Below are 17,580 nucleotides of genomic sequence, written 5' to 3'. Positions count from 1 at the left end.
TTCGTGAAAATTCATTAATTTGAAGTAGGTAAAATACACGTATACACGGGCAGTTAATTTCATGAAAGAGCTGCACTTTCAGGTCTTGATACGTCGATTCCATCGTTTGCTCAAATGGCCGAGTTTTAGAGTAGTTTTGAAAAATATTAAAAATCAAATTGAACCCCCTATCCGTACGCTGGTTATATATACTTTCATCTCCCCAATAGCGTGAAATTCGAGGGTATAATGTGCAGATTTTAAAATTCAAATGGGAGGGCTGTTTTTTCCATATCCGCGAGAGACCATGAGTTTCTCAATCCCTGTCTGATGTTAAACAGCTGAAATTCTTTATTTATTTTTACAAATTTCATCGTCGGCCATTACACCGGATCTCCCCCGTTATGCCTACTTTTTAACGCGGGTACCATCTTGAGTCGGACGAACTACCGCGTCTTTTTTTTTTGTCCTGCTTTATAAAAATCTATTAAAGCGTATAACTGCGAAATTTTATTTTCCAGCACGAACGACCTTGTATCCTTTAGATAATCCCTCGTATAATCCGGCGAAACGATTTAGTCCGAAGAAGAGAACGGCTATTCAGACCTGCAAAATGCCTGGCTGCAACACCGGTGAGCGCGAGCGGAAATTACATCAACCGAAGGCAGAGATAGAAAAATTCAGTTATTTCTACAACTGGAGTAATTTTGTTTGGTATATATAACCACCACGGTTTTAGCTATTTATTCGTACATGGTGTACATAGGTATACGTACGTGAAAATATTTGAATCGTACCACCGATCGATCTTCGACGTTCTCCAGATGCAGGGATTGAAAAAATGAAAAGAAGAAAAACAAGACGGGGAAAACGATCGACGTAGAGAAAATTTTTTTCCCCGAGAGGCCCGCGGTCGCTCTTCAGATTTCTCCCCTATTTCGCCGTTCCGTAATGTTTATCATACTTTAGTGGTAAAATGTTTACCCTCTAATATTGCTATATGGGTGCAGCGGCAGCCTCGGTTATATGGAGAAAAATACAAGTTGACATATAATATAACGGTGTACGTAACGTAAGGGAAGCGGCATAAAATTTCCATGTTTGCTAGGAATAAAAGTTGTATGGGAAAAAAAAAAAAAAAGAAGAGTAAAATTGTATGAAAATAGGAAGAGAATCCTTTATGAAATAATCAAGATTGAGATGAAGACGTGCGACTGATTGTTGGAATTCGGTCGTGGAAATAATTCCCACTTATACACGAAGTACTCCAATTATCGGCATACTACTGCAGAGAAACGACGGAAGTTGAAACATCGCGCCCATTGTACGAGAAGCTTCTCCAAGGTATGTCGTACTTCGCTGCTGCTGCTGCTGCTGCTGCACTTTACTATAAATTAACCGGAATTCCAGAGCTACGATAGACCAGAGTATCGCAGTTTATAGTATAAATGTACGAGTACATGAAATCTTCAATTAATTCAAGTGTAATATCCCAGCCATTTGTCTTACGGAGAAGCTGTAAAGTTCGTGCACTCGCTACTCGAAGCTTCGCTGGATGGTTGCTCCTCGGGTTACTCTTATTCTTACAAAAGGTCAATTATACAACAACAACAACAACAACAACGTTGAAGCATTAATTAGTCTATAATTTACTTCAGCGATTCATTATATCGCTATTATTATCGGTGTATGTACAGGTACGTGTAATTAGATATTGAAAGCGATAAATTTTCTCAATGTTACGAATCTTTCGAAATAATTGGGAAAGACCCTAATATGGCGAATTTTTTACACACTTTGAATACACCGGTACGTATAGACGGGGAATTACGGTGTTGTTACGAAAATTGGGAACAACAATTTTTTTGCTCCTTTAGTTCTCCCTTTTTTTCGCACACCGCAGCGGTGGGTAATCCGTGACATACGTACGTCATAAGTCGTGGGATTTTCACGCGGATTTCTCGACGTCCGGATCATAAAAAGACAGAAGAGAAATGGAGCTGAAAAAGCAACCGATGTTAAGCAGAGATTCGAAGTAGGTAACGTAAATCATGGGGCGAACTTTCTTCGAAAAACTGAAATGTTAAAAAAAAGAAAATGCAGCCCCTCGTGTCGAATAACACGGGTAAATATCGTAATGACGTGTTTTATAATGGATTAAAATGATAAAATATTTACACGGGAGTGAAGAATTCGACACTAGTTTATGGGGTGGTGTAGTATAAGGGTGCGGGCGGCGCAGACGCTGCGCGTTTGTTGAGCGTCGTCGTCGCATCGTGTCGTTGAAGAGGGTGGCTTATTATGGACGGTTTGTATACCTATGTATGAAGATCTAGGCGCCGCCGTCGACGCTGCTCGACGTCGCTTCGAACGAAACCACGAAACCAAGCGCCGAATCCTCCTCATCGCAAAACCGACAAACCAGTGTTGCTTCGACGCTCGTACTAAAAGCAGCTGACGAACCAATTTTCGCATTATATCCAAGCTTCATTCGAAGGGAGGATCTAAAAAAATCACCCAGGCGACCTGTATCACGAACAATAATTTATACAACAAATACAGCTGTTACAAAATATATTTATATATATATATTGTACGTTCTGAAAACCGAAAGAATTTTTTTATAAAATTCTCTTCGCTTTCTATTTAAATCCACTGCGCGCGTATTTATAGAATTAAACGACGACCGCGAAGCTTTTTTTTTCCCTTCCGTTTCAAAGTCTACATTTCGCGAATTTCTCGCTACTTTTTTTTTTTTTTTTTGTTCCACTTCATTTTATTCTGTTCTAAATTTCGAAAGAGAGAGAGAGAGAGAAAAAAAAAATTTCCGAGCTTTTTCATCGTGAAAAAACCAACCGACTGCAACTTTATCATAAAATTTTCGTCGTGTATACCTTTATCGTCCACAATATATTTATCAAATGTACAAATTGTGCGGGATCTAAAAAAAAAAATTTTCTGTTCATAATTTTCTATTCATCGCGTGTGCACGTTGTAAATTGAATAGTATAGTATTCTAGGTTTGCACATGTGATGTGTACCTGTTATATTCCTATATAGGATATCGCGTGCTCATTTGAACTTTGAACTTTCACGATTTTACGTGTGTACACACCTATACCTATACCTGAAAATTACACGTGTATAATAAAGTACTCCGTGTAGCACCTGCATACACCTTCGGTCGCGTGATTTGGGAAAGTTTTAGTTCGCTCACTGTATTACACTATATCGCACGGCTATACCCGTACAGCGTAAGATTGTTTCATACCGGAAACGAAGGGAAGGTTACAATTTTATTATTCCATCATTTATCGCTATCACTTTTTTCTAACGCGGTTAAACGGTCGCGATTACGTTCCTCCAAACCACGAGTGGTACGTCGACCGGATAGTGCAAAAAAACAACAACAAAAACCAATAATAAAAAAAATAAAAGTATACACGAGAAAAAGATTCGAGGATTCTATTTCTCTGCTCTTTTTTCCATCCCTTCGAGGATTGCTGGGAATCGACGGTCAAGATTCTGACTCTGAGAGGGACAAAATCAAATTTTCTTTATCTGTTTTTTCCGTAGCGTTGTACCGGTACTTGAACCCTTCACAGAATTGAAATATATATTTTTCCCCTCGCCGCTTCGTAAAACGGAAATAATCAAATTCTTTGCAAACACAAAGTCGCGTTGCGGAGAATAATATAATTTCATGCACCTATACCATAACGGGTGACTGAACAGCTGAAAGCGTAATGTGAACTGATTGATCGGTTGGTTGATTCAATTAATTTGTAGTTGTAATTAATTTGCACTATAATTATTACCTCGATGGATAAACTCCCGGGATCGGTATGGAGAATTGGAAGCCTATTTCGCTTGTATAAATGTTTACGCGTATTCACGGAGTTGCATAGGGTAAATGGAAATGTATTTTCGTGACAAACAGAAGAGGGTTAAATTGCGTTGATTTATCGTAAGCTACAAGTTTGTAGTAATTAATCAATCCTTTACAGGCTTCATTCTAACGGTGGATTGTGTGATATCGTATTGAACACGTTTCATTCCCATCAGATTCAGGGGTTGGATTGAAGAGTTCTTTCAACGTCGAGAACAGATGGCAGGGAGAATAATGGGGTTATCATATTTGAATACAGAGTAATCCAAAATTCCAATCGCACGCATATTTACTATTGGACAGAAGAAAAACGAACAAAGTTATCAAATCACTTCGAATTAGGGTTTGGATTATGATTATCTTCCCGTTCAAATAGTCGTGTGCGAAAATTAGAAAAGAGAAAAACTAGTTTTTCGACCTCTTTCCTTTCTCGGTTTTACCACAAATCTAATTCCCGGCTATTCCACAGCGAGCGGTTTTTACATTTTTCAGTTTCCGTTAAAAGCTCGTGTAATTGAACCCGCGTTTGCGTTCACTAAAAATACTTTCCAACTTTACTGTATATTTTTTCACATGAAGGGATGGACATTTACATAACCAATTTATACTCCCCATAACGTACATGTCCATGCACTGTGGAATTCAAGTGAAAATGCGGGCTTTCATTTCACATGCGGAAATCATGACCTTCAAGTTTTACATATAACGCGCAGATAGGGACGTACTCGGCGTCACGTTGTCGCGTCCTGGGCCGTTGAATTCCGCGGATTTACGATCTCTCGTTAAAACTATTGTCTCGTGTCATTCGCTCCGTTTTTTTTTTTTTCTTTTCCTGTTTATCCATTTTACTTTTTCACGTTTCAACGAACGTTTTTTATTTGACTTGTATTTTTTCCCCCGTGTCAAGTTTGATTCGTTTACGCCATTCTGGCTAACACGCGTGTGACCTGCACGCTACACACACAGGAATACGCACGTTCCGAATCCCTGATAACATTCGAATCACGTACACACGGAAAATGAGAGGAAAAAGAAAAAATCTAGTAAAGAGATTAAATAACAAGAGCTTTTTTGTTGCCATAGAACCATAAACGCGCGGGTCCAATCACTCGGCAAATAAAAAACAGATGGAAAATACCGCGCCCGATTCTAAAAACCAAATGGAGGGTTGAAAAAAAAAAAGAAGACGAATCAGTTTCGCAATTCAGGGATCGAAAGGGACGACAAAGGGAACGGCCTTTTTTTTCGTCGTACCTGATATCAGTTTCCGTTTTAAGTAATTTTCATTTATCTTTCGGTGATCATTAGGGATAGTCCCTATACCGCATGATTATCAATCTACAAAGTTCATCAAAGTTTGGCGTTACGCGAAGGTAGAATACATAATATCTAACTTAACCCCATGGTAACTTATATCCCTTTTCAGAGTATATAGATGTAAGCACATTATGTATAATGTAAGTTATGTATAGATATAATATAGGTATAAATATGATCACTCACACGACTAATCAAATGAATTAAGGAAATCCCGGTTGGGTAGGCAGAAACACCAGGGCAACTTTACATAGGAGACATTATTATAATTATTCTTGAGTATAGTTTACGTCCATATTATTCGGCGCATGTAATATGACCATTAAAAAATGAGAAATGAATTGTGAAAGAATATTTTCAACGGCAAAAGTTCAGTGCGATAAAAAACAACGACGAAGAGAATGATTGAATAAATAAAAACGAAAAACTATATTGAAAAAACAAAAAAAAGAAGTAAAATTAACGCCAACAGCGAGGATAAAAATCAAACGTATAACCGAAATCAAAAATCGAAATAACGTCTGGTGAAGAATCGACGAATTCACGTACAGGGCCTGGAAGTAAATTAATCATGTAACAACGTACAATGCTGATGATGTTTTCGTTTTTGTTGTCGTTATTATTATTAATATTTGGAGATCCGTTTTGCGACCGGCGTCGTTCGTCGGGGCAAGAGTTGTTGGGAAAGTCAAGTTTGACAAACGACCCGCTACTACCGCCGCAGCTTTTGCTAGAAACATCCATTTCGAGATGATTGCGTACTACCTTTTAGGCGAGGATTAAACTCTCGTCCTGGAAAGACAAGAGAGTTGATGGAAAAAAGTTACGAAAACCGTGAGAAAAATTGAAGGGATAAAAAATAAAAATCAACGAATAACAGAAAACAGGGAGGGAAGAAACTAAAATAAATCGAAAAAATGGGAGCCAACCAATCGGGAAGAAGTCATCCTAGCCCTGGGGACGAGGGTGAGTACCTGTATAGAAAAATTATTTATAATTGTTGCTGATATAGTAATATATATATAAAATCGAAAGCATTCACGTAAATAGTAAAATCAGTACACAGGTACATGGATATGCTGTACGTAGTATAATAACCATGTGAATCAAAAATTGATGGATCTCGGATCTCAGGTGATATTACGATGATGTTCCAAGATATCTTTCGAATCAATCATATCAGGCATAGGGACTGCACGAAAGTTTACTAGAAAATAAAATAAAAATATAGGAAAGCATATAAAAGTCACGAGTGGGAGTAAGGGAGGAAAGAAAAATAAAAAACGATGAAGAGCAGAACCATGTTACATTAGTTTCATTTATATAGAAAACAGAAGAAAATGAGATAGTGGAATAGAAGAAACTTGAGATAACAAAAGGATTGAAATTGTCTACGGAGAAAACGTAACTCTTCTTTAGTCTTTTAGATAGGAAAAGTCGAAAATATATTGAATTATTTTGAACTGGAGAATCTCTTTGCAATGGGTTTGAAAAATAGGAAAAAAGCAATTAGACACCGTGCCTTTATTGTTGTAACTATCTTTCTTTTTTGCTTAATTTCTACACCGCATAGAATCGTAAAATAACAATATTTATACGAGGCGGGCGATATCGTGAGGGGGCGATAAGTGAAAAAAGGTCCATGGAAAAAGGAAAAGCTTCAAAAGGGCGGAGACTCTTCATACCTGCACACTTGCAGTCTGGCACGATGAGAGATCAAAAGGCGAGATGAGAAAAAAATAAATAATTTAAAAGAAAAAAAAAAAAATCGAAGGAGAGGGAGATAAAAGGAAAATAAGAAAAAATAAGGGACGTAGATCGAAACGTTGGAGAAGTGGCTCCGCATCGAGAAAAATGGAAAAAAAAAGATATAAAAAAAATTGAAGAGCACACGTCTAACGGAAAGGTTTAAACTTTATAAGCTCTCGTGAGAAACGTTCGCTTTATTTTTCTCCTCATTCATGTCTTTTTATTCGTCCTTTTTTCTTTCCAGATATAAAATGCGATGTTGTAGCCGTTAAATTTCTGTTATTTCTTTTTTTCGCGAAGCATAGACGGTGAATCCTCCAAAAAAACACCGAGATTGGTAAAAACCCAATTTCACAAATGCTCGGTTTTCTCTTTCAAACGCCTTCTCGTAAGTCGCTTTTAAAATTTCTTTGAGACCCTGACGCGTTAAATGAACGAAAATTCGACTGAAACTCCCAACGTCCTCGAACTCAGGAATAACTCGCCCTGTATGAAATCCATCAGCTTCATTAAACACCCCCTCGTCGGATGACTCGAAATCTTATTCGTATCTCACGTTCGTTTTCCGTGTAACTAAGCTACCCTTAACTTTTGTTGTTATATGCTATAGCTGTTGCTTTGTTACGCGAGTTAAAAGCTTATACCAAGTTTACAACCGTTCCAAGCTACAAAACATACAAACTCAACTGTGGGTAACGATAAGTTTTATAGTTTGTGCATGGAGGAGCTTAAATCAATTTACATATTAAATACAGGTGGGTGAAATACACGAGAAAATTGCAGCGAAATATCTCGTACCGCTAGGGTGTACAAACCGGAACGGTGTAACCCGCAAAAGTTTATAGTCTTTGAAAATATCATGTGCAGTCAATATATGATCGATTCAATTTGTTTCGTTGTTCTCCTTTTTTCTTGCAGTAAACTTTGATCATTTCCAAATTCTACGAGCCATTGGAAAAGGAAGCTTTGGGAAGGTGCGTATATACAATACACCATTGAAAATTACATACCTTTATACGTAGGGAATATATTTGCGTCGCGGTGAGCTTGCGGGTTGTTTAGACAGTTGAAATGTACGATCGTCAAGGCTTAAATAAGATAAATGTATAAAAGCCGATAAACCTTTTCCCCTTATCTCCTCGGAACGAGGCGAGGGTTCGAAAAGAGGGATAAGAGATAAGGTATACATAAGAACTGGCTTTGTCTGCACAACGGAAATTTGGTGGTGATCGAATACATAAAATTGAAATTTCTATTTTCTTTTGAGGATTTTCGCTGGAAGATTGCAAAATAGCCGAACATCGCGAATATCATTCTGCAAAGGCGGAAATAAAATCAAAAAAGAGAAACGAACGTACGAATAGAATAGAGGCATTTTATTTCTCATAAATCCAATCGAATACGATGAATTTCTAAAATTTGTTTCGGAAATTCAAAAAGGATCGAGGATTTCAGGAATTCTACGTTTTCAGTAGACGCTATACACGCGTAATGAAAATTAATCTCCCCGGTTCAAAGGAATTGCTTTTCGAAAACCACGAAAACGTTCTACAATATATCTATGGTTCTACCGTATTCTGCTGTAGAAGTTACGAAATAGTATAGGTAAGCTCCGATTATCTAAATTCCTTGGTAATTGAAATTTTTCAGTAAATATCAGCTCGTACAAATTGTCTACTCATTAAATTTTTGGGGCTAAAATGAGACTTTCATTTTTGTTTTCTTTTCTTCCACCTCAATTTAGTTGTTATCCTTGTTTTTCTATATACCTGGAATATATATGCATATATGTACATACATAGACATATCACATGGGTATAATGTATGATACGTTATATACGTATAGATCGTTGGCTATCGAATTCTCTTGCACGTAATCCGAATCCAAAACGACCTTGCGAAAGCTCGTTTCAAGAAGGGGGCGGGGATCAAATATTAGTAGGGAACCTTTCTCAGATCCCTCGACCTTTCAAACGAGCCCCGAAAACGCCCCATATTCGATCACTCGAAGAAAAAGGAAGGTATAGCCAAAATAAGACCTGGCAAAGGGAAATGAGAGGCCGAAAAAACAAAAAAAGTAATCCTCGGAAATGGCGGTGTTTTTTGTGCCGTGCACGTTTTTTCGTCGGACGCCGCGATTTTAAATTTTCAAATCCAGAGTAAGTAATGATGTCATTGAATAAATTTTCTAACACCCTGTGCAGAAATAAATCATTTATTTTTTTACTCCAGTCAAACCGTCTAGTTTTCTCATGTCTCTGGACACTACAGCACGAAAACGGGACTCGCAATTTCCTTCCTAAGGGTATTAAACGTAATTTAATTAGGCAAAGAACTCATCGCTTTTTTGCCTCATTTTACCTAGAAGCTACAGGTATATAATATGATAACTAGAATCACCAAAGGCACGTCTCGTCGAATTAATTGCTGGCTAATAATTTATGCGAATACGTAAATGCACGGATGTAACCTCGTCAAGAATTAACGGCGTCTGTTTCTTCGTCATGATTCATTAATTTATTTTTTTTTTCTTACACAAAATATCGTATAGCCAGCGTTTTCTGATGCGGTGGATTTTTTAATTTTTTAATAATTTGAATCTCCCCTATTTCTTTTCATTTCGTCTTTTCTTCAATTTTTTACTCCCTTCTTTTCTGATTGTTTGAAAAGTATATATGTATAGGGAATTAACCGCGCGGGGATCAATCAGATTCTCATCGTCTTTTTTCTCTCAATTATTTCAGTTCGTTTCGTTTGTCTCTTTTGTCCTTTTTTTTTTTTTGTTTAATTTTTTTTTGTTACGTGAGCAGCAAATTGCTTCAGAGATCTGAAATCAGCGTCGAGTATTAGATAGAACGAGACGGAGTGAGAGTTAATTAAAATTTGTTCTCCATGTTACTCACTTGACATCGACCGCGGTATGTCCGTACGTAACAGTATTATACCTATAAGTACCTGCGTCAAGTGTTCCTTTGTAATGAAAAAGTTTTAGCGGTCGCCGGATATTTGAAACCCATGAAATTTACGGGTAAAGAATTTTTACTTTCTGACTCTTCCCCTTTGCCCACGTAATTTAACACGTCCGCGTTTTACAAATAAAGGAAGATGTTGTTTGGGAACCTGGTAAACTTTCGTTTCGCCAATTTGTCAAATTTCACTCGTCTATTTGTTTTTCAGGTTTGCATTGTACAAAAAAGAGACAGATCGGGCAACATGTACGCCATGAAATATGTGCATAAAGGCGAATGCGCCGAACGCGGAGCTTTGAAAAATATTGCGAGAGAAGTCGAAATTTTATCAAAACTTGAACACCCATGTCTGGTCAACCTTTGGTTCAGTTTTCAAGGTAACTATTACCCACCCCATCGCATGGTTACATTTATCATCAGTATGAAATATGAATCGTACTTTTTTCATAAACTTTTCTTTCCCTTCCTCTTTTCATGAAGATGAAGAAGACCTTTTCATGGTATCGGACTTACTTCTCGGAGGTGATTTACGTTATCATATTCAACAGGAGATTCACTTTTGTGAGGAAAGTGTTGTACTTTTTGTCGCTGAAATCGCATTGGCTCTAGAATATCTTCAGGAACATAAAATTATACACAGGGATATCAAACCGGACAATATACTTCTGGATGAAGAAGGTAATTGAATAATTTATATTACGATTCATTGTTATTATTTTCAAGTTGCTTTCGGTAGCGGAATTATTTTAATTCAAAGTCCTGCAACTCTTCAAGTGCATGTTATTTCTACTTTTATATCCTGCTATTTTATGTCCTATACCTATGCATCTACGTTCCTCATTGTTATAGTTATTATCATAATTTTTATAACCGTGTGGCATAAAATTCCGCAATACTCCGATCGTAGAGTAATAGATATTAATTCTGTATTCTCAATCAGTTATATTAGGTACAAATATATACTCATATGTGCACTATAAGCATAAATTGATGTGGCCGCCAATATACTATAAGGATTCTTCGAAGTACCGTTCGTACACATGTGGTATTTTATGTATATATGTAATATGTATATGCTGCAGGTTTAATCGAGGCAATGAACCGCAAGAGCTGTAAAAGGTATTGTAGTTATAGAGGGTCGTAAACGGCATATATCTGTACAGGTGATACGTACGTCTATTCATATAGCAGGTACATGAATCGAGAAGGCAGGACATCAGTCAAAATAATTTCAGTTTAATTTCAAAATAACTTCGGTTTCTCAATTAGAAAGAAATTTATGTAACGAGCTGAAGTGAGTGTTACAAGTTGTATGAAATGGCAACCAAAGAAACAAAGGTAACGTGGAGTCGCGGGTTGCAGGGTCGTTTTCTAAATTACTCCCCTCTCCTTCGAGCTTATTTCTCGAGGATAAAACAAAAAACAATGTAAAACAGCACAAAAAGCAAGAGATATAAAAAGATAAAAAGAGTTTTTTCATCTCTTTGTAATTCAGGAAAGATTATACAATATTATACCAACTAGGAGGAGGAGGAGGAAGATTGTTGGGAAAAAAGGCGGACACAAAATAAGAAACAGAAAAAAAAAAAGAGTTCGCGCTTGTCGACCTCCGTGAGGCAATTCTGCAGGTATTCTTCATACGTATAGGTATACATATAAGTCTAGCATGTATAAAGATATACCTATGTATAGCATAGTATATATCGGGTATATGAAGGGCAAAAGCTGACATAAAGTAGAATATATAAAGGATGTTTGAGGATTGAGATTGCTTCTGCATCATGCAAGCTGTACGACTGAAGAAGCACTATTCGTTATTCACTAACTTTAAACTGCAAGATTTTCTTGCGCTTTATCCCGCAAAAATGAAAAGGGAAAAAAGTTTTATGTAAATTTACACTTGCTAAGAATAGACGTGCAATTTTACATCCATACATACTTGTACGTAGCTAATATGCACCGCGTGTATTACTGATTATCGGAATTATCCAAAACTTGTCAGGCTCTGCTCAATGTGACGCATCTGGGTATGTATCGTACTTCAAAGTTATGGAACAACGATTATACATTACATTAGGAAGTACATTAGTCGATTATTTTCTTCCTTTTCATTTTACTTGCTTTCTTTTTAGTTAAATTCTTTTGGCATTAATTCATTTACGCGCGAAAATAGATCCGGAATTCCTCCGGAGCTGGGGTTTCTTTCCTTTCTTTCCTTCTTTCGTCATTCACAGGATTTCATTTATCTTTTTATCGAACGACGTCATTGTTTCTCGTTCATAAGGTATTTTTCTTTAATGGAAGAAAATATATTGCCAGAACCGAGCTCGGATCGTGTTTAACGTAGTACTGACATATAAATGGTAATGTACACAATATGTATTTATACATATGGCTTCTATATACATTCAGAATAAAAGATGAAGATATACGGTGAGTTCTGCCGATCGCTGATGCAGTGGTTGGCAGAATCGTAGAGAATTTCTGTCCTCTGTCTCTGCCGTTACGTTTCGTATATTCTTCGGTGTATTTCCAGATCGTTGGATAAACCACGCTACGCAGGAATTGCATTTTAACAGAAATTCTCTTGCGGTTGGGTAGATTGAAATGTGGATAGATGGATGGATATACATAGATCGGTACATGGGTATACCTGACGTGTTGTACGCATACGTATGTGGAATACATACGTATGTATACCAGAGGCCATTGTAATATCGTCGGTAATAGAGCTTGCGGGTGAACGTTATATTGGCGTCGGAATCAACATTACGAATTCACGACCGTCGCCTCGCCTGCAGTAGTAAAACGGCGATTCGAAGTAGTCGAAATGCCCTCGAAGAATTTCGCCGTGGAGTAATGGCTTTGCTGGGTTGTTAGAGACAAAATTGGAAGCGGAATTTGAAAATTTTGCACGCTCTTATGGAATAAATATCTAAGAGCTGATGATTTCTGCATTTTTAGGACACGCGCATGTAACAGACTTCAATATCGCGACAGTTCTTGAAGAGGGACAATTAGCGACTTCGATGTCTGGGACGAAACCGTATATAGGTAATTATTTAATTGTCGGATTGTATAAATCACCCTGAATTTTGTGATTTTTCTTTTTAGTTCAAGCCTCTTTGACTGCAAAGTTACGATGCATATTTATGAATCTATTTTAATTATCCGCGTCTTCAGCGGTACCCGATGAAAAAAATCTGAATCTTTTCATATAAATATATTAAAAACTCTGTAATCGCGTCATCTGTAAAAAAATTAAGGTTTTGATAAAAACGAGAAACAAAAAAAGTTAGCAGAGGAAAAGCAAAGTATATGAAAACTTTTTTGTAATAACTACGAAGAGAAATTATATGAACAGACAAAACTAAAAAGTTTTTCAGTTTCCATTTTGTAAAAAGAATCGTCCGCTGCAGGAATTACAAATTTCAATTTCAACTTGAGACAAACTTCATAACAAAAGATATTCCGCGTGTCGGATAATCTCTTGAAAAAAAAGAGACGAATGAAACGTAGGAAAGAAGCAATAAAAAACTTCGTGAAACCTGAAACGAGTAGATACTTTTTTATCTTTATTTTATTTCTCACGATTCGTATATCACCGTCGGTTTCACAGAGAGCATAACAATGAGTCAATTTCGATAGCCCAAATAGAATATATTTTTATTCTTCTGGGTAAATTAGGAGTTCTTACAAATTTTATTCTCAGTCATCTGGGCTGGTATAAGCTGCTTGAAATGAATTCCGAAAGAATTGATTAGATTCATAGTAAACCCGCAGCCGAAAATTCCCCTGTCTCCGAATCGAGAAAAATAAGGCAACATATATACTTTTAATCGACCGTATTTTGATATTTTAAAATAATTCTCGCCAGCACCTGAGGTCTACATGTGTTCGTGTGAAGAATATGGCGTCCTTGGATATGGATTCGCCATAGATTGGTGGAGTCTTGGCGTTCTTGCATGGGAAACTTTATCCGGAGTCAGACCATATCCTTTACATGCTGCCACATCTCATAGAGAAGCACTGGCCATTTTACAGGTATTTTTAATTATTTTAAGAATTTTCTAGTATCAGAAGACAATGGAAACAACAGAATGTCCTTGATGCGCGAGTCCTCCATTGCGTTTGATTTCCATAGGAAGAGAGACAACCACCGGTTCATTGGAGTCCAGAAATTCGCGAACTCCTTGATAGATTACTGATTCAAGCTCCAGGTGCGAGAATCTCAACGTTGAAGGAACTAAAGCAGGTTAAAATTATGAACGGAATAGACCTTGCAAAGGTGCTAGCTAAGCAAATGAAGCCTCCGTTTACTCCACCAAAGGATCACTTGAACTGTGACCCTACGTTCGAACTGGAGGAGATGATAATTGAAACAAAACCTTTACATAAAAAGAAAAAGCGACTTGCAAAGCAGAGGTGATACAGGGGGAAACTTTCTGCTTTTTGTCTGAAGATGAATTTAGAATAATAAATATCCTCAATTTTAGGTCAATAAGAGTTGACGTACCGACAGCAGCCGCAGATGACGTTATAGCAACAGATAGTACCGGTGCAGAACTTCGAGGACTGGCATTTATTCCCGAATATCGTGTTTATAATCGTGAACGTGAGCTCGAAAGACAAGAGAGAGAAGAAAAAGAGCGTTTATGGGAGGAGGAATTAAATTCCGCAATGATGGGGGCCGAAGAAAGATTGAGGTGAGCTTTATTGTAGATAATATTCATCAATGATCTCTCCTCGGAAAAACTTCTACGATTTTCAACCGATTTTATTATTTTAGACCTAAACAACAGCCAACTAAAACTGGGAGTCGTCTGAGTGTATCGACAGCTAGTGTAAAAGCTCGAATCAACGCTTCTCCGAGACCAAATCGTCGGAAGGGAGGAACGTCCTCCGACATAGATTTTATTGATGCGAGTCCTGAGCCTTCCAGTTCATAATCAGCGCCAACAAAGATAAAAGCACAAGAAGATAGCAACTGAACGCAAGATAAAGAAAAAACTTTGCACAAATTTAAAAATGTGACGTGTTTTTTTTTGACTCCGTATTTCGGAACGAATGAATGTCATTTTTAACTTGCAGTATGTCTTCCTTCCGAGTTTGATATCAAGGTATACACACATACGACTAACTTTGAAGGTACACACGATTTGATAGAAAGCTTTCGCACTGTTTTGAGGACAAAGTTGTTTCCGCTACGCGGAGCTCATAAATTGAGTTACAGCTAGTAACACAATCTTCGTCATCTTCGCTATAGGGGTGCAGGGAAGAATGAGAAGGGGCAGAGTGGAGCATGGGAGATGATACTGAAGTCTGAGATGCCAGTAGCTCAGACCATTCAACCAAATTAGCTTTCTCGGCTGATCGTCTCCTTGCTTTCGATCTACTTTTGTAAAAATACGAGTTTTATTGAACCTTCGTAGCTCGATAACGACTTTACTTATACAGCAAACTGTGGAACCAACAGAAACAAAAAGAAAAAAAAATTGATTAGGTATTGATAAAATTTTTATACGAGATCTCGGGACTGTGTAAGCTAGAATTTCCCGTAAAAAATTTTTACGAAAATCAATTTCAAAATCAATTTCCTTAGAAAAAACACATACATATACTATATTCGAAGTACTGCATCGCATCGCAATTTGGGTTGCCTGCTGCTAGGACCAATCGATTCCCCATTGAAAATTCTTCCAGAGAACCGAACCTCATTAATGAAATCTTGAAAAACTAAAAGGACCAAAAGTTAAGAAAAAAAACAAATAACTTTTAATCGTAATTAGAATGTATGGGTAAATAAATAATGTACGTCAGATTTTTGAATGTATACTTTTTTTATTCATTTTATTTTTCCAAATTATTATTAGCATCATGAATACATACCGAGTAGTCATACATCGATTCATGTTTTTTTCATACTTTCCAGTATACATAGAACGAACAATTAATTGAATAAAACAATGTATAATAAATTAAGTATGAAAATCTCAATAGAAAAATAACAAAAGTTAAATTATTCAAGTTTTGATAGCATCAAATAATCTTTTTTTTATTTCATTATCATTCCCTTCGAATAACAAATTTCGGATCGACTATTATTGTTTGAGTAGGCGTAACAATTATGTCTACCAGTACCATTGTGTTGCTTAAATAATTCTTCAGGTAGATTGTCCATAATTTGACAATCATGAACCGTCGTCACAACCACAGTATCCTCATTTATTGCCCCCATTTCCAACATCACTGCGAACTTGAGACTGCAGATCCTCTGCTTGCGCCAATTCTGTAGCCTTTCGGACTGACGCATACGAAAGCTAAGACCACCAGGTCAATCTATAGGGCAATAGATTACCGTTTCTTCTGTTATTCGTGGAAAACTTCTTTATCAGGTAAGTCGCCTTTACCTTCATCTTTGAATCCAAACAAATAGGGTTGTCCCAATCTCCAACCTTGCGCAATTTTCAACTCTTCTTTACTAGAACCACTTGGTGGTATGATGTGTTGAAAGTCCAAATTTTCATATTCGGATTGGGACTAGAATGTCTTTGTTTGCTTCCAGACATAAAAATCTGAGGGTTTCCTGCAGTTTGTTTGAATTAATCTTGACAATCTTGGCTTTTTTAAATATCTCCAACTCGGATAATTTTTTTGCTGCCTCTGCATTGCCTTTAGAATTTGGTATATGACCTTGGAGGTCCAGAGGAAAATTGGCTAACTGATTTGTCATCATATAGTCCCGAATCTATCTTCGGAAATCTTGCTTGGTTGCTTTGTTAGCTGTACAAAGAAGTTGAAGACATTGATCAAGTTTTTTTGTATATTTTAATATTCCAGATATTTTTTCAGATTTGAAAACAGAGCAAATAATTTGTTTCAAGATATTTTGTAATAATACAGTAATATCAAATTGCATAATCCTACAGATGGTTTTCCTATAACTCACAGCCATAATTAGCTCCTAGATTTTTTATAATCCTATTATTTTCTATATATTCAAAGAAATTGTTGAGCTCTTTATACCTTATGGAATATCTTTGATGAAATAACGTGTAATGAGGTGATCTAATGATCTGAGTTATTCAATTTAATGAAATTCCGAATTGAAAGAGCTAAGATCCAAGTCTTAAATGGATATGGTAAGAGTTTATTTATAATGGTGATACATAATACTATACAATGTACGGACTGCTATAGCTCATGAAAATCGCACGTCCTTTTGGCTATAAATAAAGCTAAATAGAAGATTCGTACTCACGTAATTTCTTGTCGGACATTTTGATTGATTCATTAACAGAATCCCAAACAAGAAAAGTATCATTGTCAACAGTAATCGTCTGTAACTATGAAAATATCTTTAAGAATTGTACACAAAAATAGACGATATAGTGTTATTCTGCCATATTTTTAATTACTAAATATTCTGCTGCTAGTTTCGTTCAGTTTTTCACAGTCATGGCAGAAACGCTGGGATGAAAAATAACTGTATACGATTTCGGGAATGGATTCCCTGCCTTGCAATTATAATGGAAATATGGAAAATTGATTGATTAAATTTGAAAAAAATTGGTGAACTTTCAACGAATTTTATAACGCAGTCATCGATTTCACCACAATATTTTTAAATGATACAGTTGAAAATGTTTTATTCGGAATCAATTGACTAAAACTTTT

General features: G+C 36.6%; 2 protein-coding genes across 3 annotated transcripts; one reads left to right on the top strand and one right to left on the bottom strand.

Moving 5' to 3' along the window:
- The first annotated feature begins 2,994 nt into the window (after window positions 1-2,994).
- On the top strand, window positions 2,995-15,724 carry LOC105685806 (serine/threonine-protein kinase 32A). Of its 2 annotated transcripts, none has more exons than XM_048651221.1 (10): window positions 2,995-3,743; window positions 5,394-6,151; window positions 7,853-7,908; window positions 10,112-10,280; window positions 10,384-10,581; window positions 12,868-12,957; window positions 13,781-13,947; window positions 14,048-14,328; window positions 14,400-14,609; window positions 14,693-15,724. In XM_048651221.1, the coding sequence occupies exons 2-10, from the start codon at window positions 6,103-6,105 to the stop codon at window positions 14,850-14,852; spliced, it is 1,380 nt and encodes a 459-aa protein (XP_048507178.1). In that variant the 5' UTR covers window positions 2,995-3,743; window positions 5,394-6,102; the 3' UTR covers window positions 14,853-15,724. The 2 variants fall into 2 exon arrangements, with proteins under 2 accessions (XP_048507178.1, XP_048507177.1); XM_048651220.1 differs by having other exon boundaries at window positions 3,101-5,241.
- LOC105685808 (methenyltetrahydrofolate synthase domain-containing protein) lies at window positions 15,725-17,494 on the bottom strand. The gene is given in 7 exon segments (XM_048651225.1): window positions 15,725-16,044; window positions 16,046-16,167; window positions 16,170-16,242; window positions 16,314-16,368; window positions 16,370-16,417; window positions 16,419-16,686; window positions 17,165-17,494. Coding segments are annotated over 7 exon segments (660 nt in total). The 5' UTR covers window positions 17,184-17,494; the 3' UTR covers window positions 15,725-15,969.
- Window positions 17,495-17,580: the final 86 nt, after the last annotated feature.

This window comes from Athalia rosae, chromosome 2 (assembly GCF_917208135.1).
Source record: "Athalia rosae chromosome 2, iyAthRosa1.1, whole genome shotgun sequence".
Lineage (NCBI taxonomy): Eukaryota > Metazoa > Arthropoda > Insecta > Hymenoptera > Athaliidae > Athalia > Athalia rosae.
The sequence above is the reverse complement of the archived record's forward strand: the minus strand, read 5'-3'. Positions and strand labels throughout refer to the sequence as shown.

Excerpts from the sequence above, each read along its gene's own strand:
- LOC105685806 (XM_048651221.1), top strand. The coding sequence starts at position 6,103 with ATGGGAGCCAACCAATCGGGAAGAAGTCATCCTAGCCCTGGGGACGAG. Across the intron at positions 10,281-10,383 it reads CCTTTGGTTCAGTTTTCAAG|ATGAAGAAGACCTTTTCATG; the intron begins GTAACTATTACC and ends CTTTTCATGAAG. Across the intron at positions 10,582-12,867 it reads TATACTTCTGGATGAAGAAG|GACACGCGCATGTAACAGAC; the intron begins GTAATTGAATAA and ends CTGCATTTTTAG.